Genomic DNA, 5,413 nt, shown 5'->3' on the forward strand with positions numbered 1-5,413 from the left:
GCGGGACTCCCACCCTAGTGATCACTAGACCCTGGTATCTCCCTGATACGGCCAGGTCACTGACCATGACTTATCAGTTTCAAAGGCTCTCGACAGGGTCCACATCAATGGCTATGTCCTTTTTTTTTTTTTTTTTTTCAAAGGAGCCATGAGGGAGAGAGTTTGTCCAATGTTTTGTTTTGATAAGATTGTCAACTTGTCGCTACCTTCAACAGAAGTGATATCGTTGATTAAATGTGTCCGTAATCCATTGTCCTTTGTAGGATAATAGTCGTGAGGATCAGCGAATGTTGTGTTATAGACACGATCACATTTTTCCCTGTATGTTTTATCGACTGATGCACAGTTGACAGACGAGGAGCAGAAGTGCATCTACCAGGGTCGCCCGGCCGGCCGGGCCACACGCTGCTAGTGGCCGATCGTGCTAGGCTGCCACCGGCCTTCACTTGTCGACCTTCCCCTCACCACAGCAATATACCACGACGCCAGAGATTGCAAGATCTTTTCATATTTTTATCATTATCCAATTAGAGTGGTATTTAATTTTTTATCAAAGAAAATTACTAATGTTTGCTACTTTACGGTAAAATGTCACCTTCAACCTGCCGGCATTTGTAAGTATGGCTGTCATATCATTCCCTTCCTGAGAGAATACTGGACGCCTGACACAGTGCCCCTAGGGCTGCAGCTCCACGGCTGGCTAGCATCTTGACCAGCTCCCGTTACGCTGTTGACCCTATCTTTTCCAGGGTTATGCAAGGTCAAATGGCTGTTTATTAAGGTATATTTAGCACACGCGCATACACCCGGGCCCAGGTTACTATCTAATCTTCCTACCTCACATACACGTGGATTGCTGGCATTCAGGCCACAAACACACACGCCTTCCATCTCACACATAACACTTGACATATATCCCACACGACATTATTCCTAGATCTACGTTGTACGATGGTGAACAGCACGTACCAACCCTGCCTAATGTTAAAACCTCGACAGTGGTAGAGCATGTTTAATTGTTGGGCACCAAGGGTTCATAATTCTCTTAACATACAGGACTAGCAGGTCGTTACAGGTGAGTGATTACACAAACAAGCATAGGTGGGACTCCACTGGCGTAGAACTCCCTCCCCATACTGTACAAATAGGTACAAATGCTGTACAAATGCTGACACGCTCTGTTGCACCTTATGTACACCACCAGTATGTCTACAAGTGAGTGAGCGGGGTTGTAAGTAGCTGGGAGGAACGCCCCTTTGGCGGTTGATCTGCTCCTCTAAGTCTCTGCCAGTCATCCGTGTCTCTCCTCAAGTACCAGGCAATATCTTAAGTATTTTCCCTCCCGGGAGGAGTGTTTGTTGACAAGAGTGTCTCGTGGTAGGAGTGTCTCCTCTCCAGCCAGACTTGTAGCAAGCAAGACTCTTGAATTCTCATCTTTCAAAACACATTACCGTTATCTCCACTTCATCTTATCATTGATATCTTATGAACATGTACTTTACTGTGATTGGGAGGCGACCTGTTGACCCAGTGAAGCAGGACCTGGTCTGGGTACTATACATGGTGTGCATCGACGTTTGAAACCCAGGGGGATGGGTCCGACCTCACAACCAGCCTATGGTCTTTGGTGATGGTGGCACCACAAGAGCTGGAAAAGATGTTTAGAAGAATATTCATAGTTCAGGTGTTGAAGGGAATTTAGTAAGTGATGAAATTCAGAATGTGGACAGCAAACAATAGTGTAGCAGAAAAATACTCAAAAGATGGGGCCTCCACGAGTGTAGAAGTTCTCCTCGCTCCCCACGTACAATAGTTCGGAATTTAGAATCTCATCATTTGCTGTTTTTGGATAGTATGGAATTTGGTACAGAACATAGATTGAAATAGTATAATACTACATGCTGAGATGTATGTAAGCACGTGCATCGGTACAACATGCTGGAATGTGTGTGTGTATGTTGACCATCATGAACAAGTTTATGTACTGATAATTGATATCCTTGAACAGAAATAGATGTTTGATCGTGAGACACAAGTACTGATAGTTTTCGTCTTGCCTACAACTGGTAGGTAGTACTTTATTCCAGTATTCTACCATTCTTAAAGCTGGAACGAGAAAAAAAAAAGTCAGTATTTACATTACAATCACCTTCTTTTTAATTTCATACTGTTACTTCTCGTTGTTGAATTTCTACCCTATATTAAGATACTGTCGTATGTCGTGTATGTTATCTTCAAGATATGATGTAGCGTTTTGAAACCTTTTTTTTAGATCGACCCCAGAATTTGGATTTTGTTTCGAGAAAATGACTCGAGGTTTGAGTCTTTCTTCGTATGGTTTATTTCTGGATAACGCAATGACTTGCGATGTTCTTTGATCCGTTCTCGATCCAGTGTATCAGTGTGTTCGAAGAGTCTTATGTGTCTTTGTTGGATTTCATGTGTATCTATTGGAAGAAGGGTCGTATGTGTCAGTGTGTTGGAGGGGTGAGTGTAACGGAATGATGTATGCCATACAAAATCACCCTCAAGAACCTGTTGGCATCTTTTACGTGAAAATTTAGGGAATTAGATTATATGTTTCCATGAAAAGTCACGGACATAAGTGCTTTATTGGTGTTATATACATGCAACTCTGACAGTTTGAAAAATAAGATACACTGTACTATTGGGATACTTATATCTGCAGCTGGCATCCCATATGGAAAGCTGTGTAAGGGTATATATATGTAGGAGCGTGTTCGTATGTATGTATACACTTCTATCGTTATATTTGTAGAGAAATAACAACTGACGAACTGCAATCATTTCGCATACACTCTCAGGACGCCGCTGACATAGACAGGATGACCGTACCTCCTCGCACCAACTGAACCAACTCCCTTCAATTGCCGTGAGTGAGGTTTACGGATTACGTTAGAACTCAGGGATCAGCCACTAGCTATTTGCCTCAGTCATTTCTGTTCTCCGGGTTGGGGGTAGCGCCATCCCCAGCACCAGAGTAGGCTATCAGCCTCCTGGCTTATCCACGTATTGACAACAGTGCATTAGACATCTCTGTTACTGTATGGTACAGTGGATGCCAGTATCACTGACTGTGTGACCATCGTGGCTCGTCTCAGTATTATCTATTTCGTCATCACAGATAAACTCTTAACAATTGACCTTATCTTAAGCCTTATCTTCCATTCTTCACGTATCCATCACATTCTCCTGCTGTTTCCGTATTCATCTTCTTTCACCATTTAAGTTATTCACTAGTTCCTTGCTTTCTCTCTCTCTCTACCTTTTCACTGTCTCATCATTGTTTCATTCCTCTAAATCGTCGATTCGTTGTCACACCATCCACTCCTTTCGTATCTATATGTCCCAATCCGTTTACTTTCCTGTGTATTTTTCCTATTGCGTCTCCACCTCCCTCCCAATCCAGACACTTAGTCCTCCTCCCACTTCTCCTCCGGCTGTTTACGTCTCCAGCAAGTTGTCTGTCGAGGCGCATTTCTGGGCGGAGACGGCTGTGATGTCTGTGGTTCCGAGGAGGACGTGGCCTGTCGACCTGTAGGAGACGGCGTTGATATCGTTCATGTCCCCAGACAGAGTGCTGGCGTTGGCTTGGCCCGGTGCGCTGTGCACGTTATCCTCGTTCCCTTGAGGGCTCTTGAAGCGGGAACGTCTCAGTCTGATGAAGAAGATCGCTGGAAAAAGACAGAAGTGTGAGAGTGTGGGTTGAGGAGGTAGTACATTTACGTTCGTGTGACTGCATGAATGTTGTGTTGGTCTCGAACTGTCTGGTGTATATATACTACAGGAGCCACTCGCTCTCTACCGTCTAAATAGTCCATCACTTTGCCTCAGTGTCCGTCCTTGCTGTGAGTGAGACACACACACACACACACACACACACACACACACACACACACACACACACACACACAACATAGACAACTGCACACTGGCAAAGAAAGATGCTAGCACAGTAGTATACGACACACACACACACACACACACACACACACACACACACACACACACACACACACACACACACACACATACATACATACATACATACATACATACATAAATAAATACAAGAGAGCTAGCAGACTTTATAACAGAGTGTGACAAAAACTGCATATGATAAACACAGGAGACAAAACATGATTATAGGTGGCACAGACTCAGTAGACGGTGATACATACAAGCAGACGTTGATACATACAAGCAGACGTTGATACATACAAGCAGACATTGATACATACAAGAAGACGTTGATACATACAAGCAGACGTTGATACATACAAGAAGACGTTGATATATACAAGCAGACGATACATACAAGCAGACGTTGATACATACAAGCAGACGTTGATACATACAAGCAGACGTTGATACATACAAGCAGACGTTGATACATACAAGAAGACGTTGATACATACAAGCAGACGTTGATACATACAAGCAGACGTTGGTACATACAAGAAGACGTTGATACATACAAGCAGACGTTGATACATACAAGCAGACGTTGATACATACAAGCAGACGTTGATACATACAAGCAGACGTTGATACATACAAGCAGACGTTGATACATACAAGCAGACGTTGATACATACAAGAAGACGTTGATACATAAAAGCAGACGTTGATACATACAAGCAGACGTTGATACATACAAGAAGACGTTGATACATACAAGCAGACGTTGATACATACAAGCAGGACAGATTAGCATACAGGTCTGGGGAAGGACACTGTTGTGGCAGCGGTGTGACTCACCAGCGCCTATGATTCCCAGGACAAAGAAGGTGGAGAAGACGATCCAGAAGATGGTGAGCACGATCTCCTCCGTCGTGAACCCGACCGCGTCCCGGTGGATCTTCTGCGGGGAAGAAAACGTGACTTGTATTTTCTCTCCAGTGGAAAAATTTTCCCCTCTGTCGGTGGGCGTGTGCCGCTGAGCCACCCTGATGAGGTTACGGTGTGTAGGGCAAATATAATTCCCAGTCAACTCACTGAGGATTACCGTAATGGTTGGGCAGACAAGAAACAACTGTAGAATTAACAGAAACACTTAGATTAACAGAGTTAGAATAGGAGTCGACCGGGAGGGTTAGGTAATGGAGTGAATGATCAGCAGAGCGAGCTAGGGAGGAGTGTAAAGGAAATGTGACATAGATTAGGACACAGGATGTGCTTTTGTTCAGCGAGTTGCAGGGGGCGGTGGGGACCTCTTCTACTCAGCCGGGAGCACAGAAAATACCGTAGGAAAACTTTATTATTAAAGTTTATTCATTTTCTTCTTACTTCGGCCGCGGTCGCCGATGTCCACGTCAAGAGTTAGGCATGTACGCTTCCATCTCAGGGTGGGACGCTGGTTAGACGGCAGGGTGGGTACGATGTCGACTTT

At 44.2% G+C, this 5,413-nt stretch overlaps 1 protein-coding gene and 1 long non-coding RNA gene across 3 annotated transcripts in view; one reads left to right on the plus strand and one right to left on the minus strand.

Annotated features, from left to right (window-relative positions):
- The window catches only part of LOC139766554 (uncharacterized), a 34,731-nt gene that overhangs the window by 13,439 nt on the left and 15,879 nt on the right, over positions 1–5,413 (plus strand). The gene's annotated exons all lie outside the window — the stretch shown is intronic.
- Positions 2,589–5,413, minus strand: part of LOC139766549 (uncharacterized) — a 10,962-nt gene continuing 8,137 nt past the window's right edge. For both annotated transcript variants that reach the window (XM_071695348.1, XM_071695349.1), the window contains 2 exons: positions 4,783–4,885; positions 2,589–3,695 (listed from right to left, as the gene is read on the minus strand). In XM_071695348.1, the coding sequence (XP_071551449.1) occupies positions 3,466–3,695; positions 4,783–4,885 (333 nt within the window). In that variant the 3' untranslated portion in view covers positions 2,589–3,465. The remainder of the gene's footprint in view (positions 3,696–4,782; positions 4,886–5,413) is intronic.

This window comes from Panulirus ornatus, chromosome 58, assembly GCF_036320965.1.
Source record: "Panulirus ornatus isolate Po-2019 chromosome 58, ASM3632096v1, whole genome shotgun sequence".
Taxonomy (NCBI): Eukaryota; Metazoa; Arthropoda; class Malacostraca; order Decapoda; family Palinuridae; genus Panulirus; species Panulirus ornatus.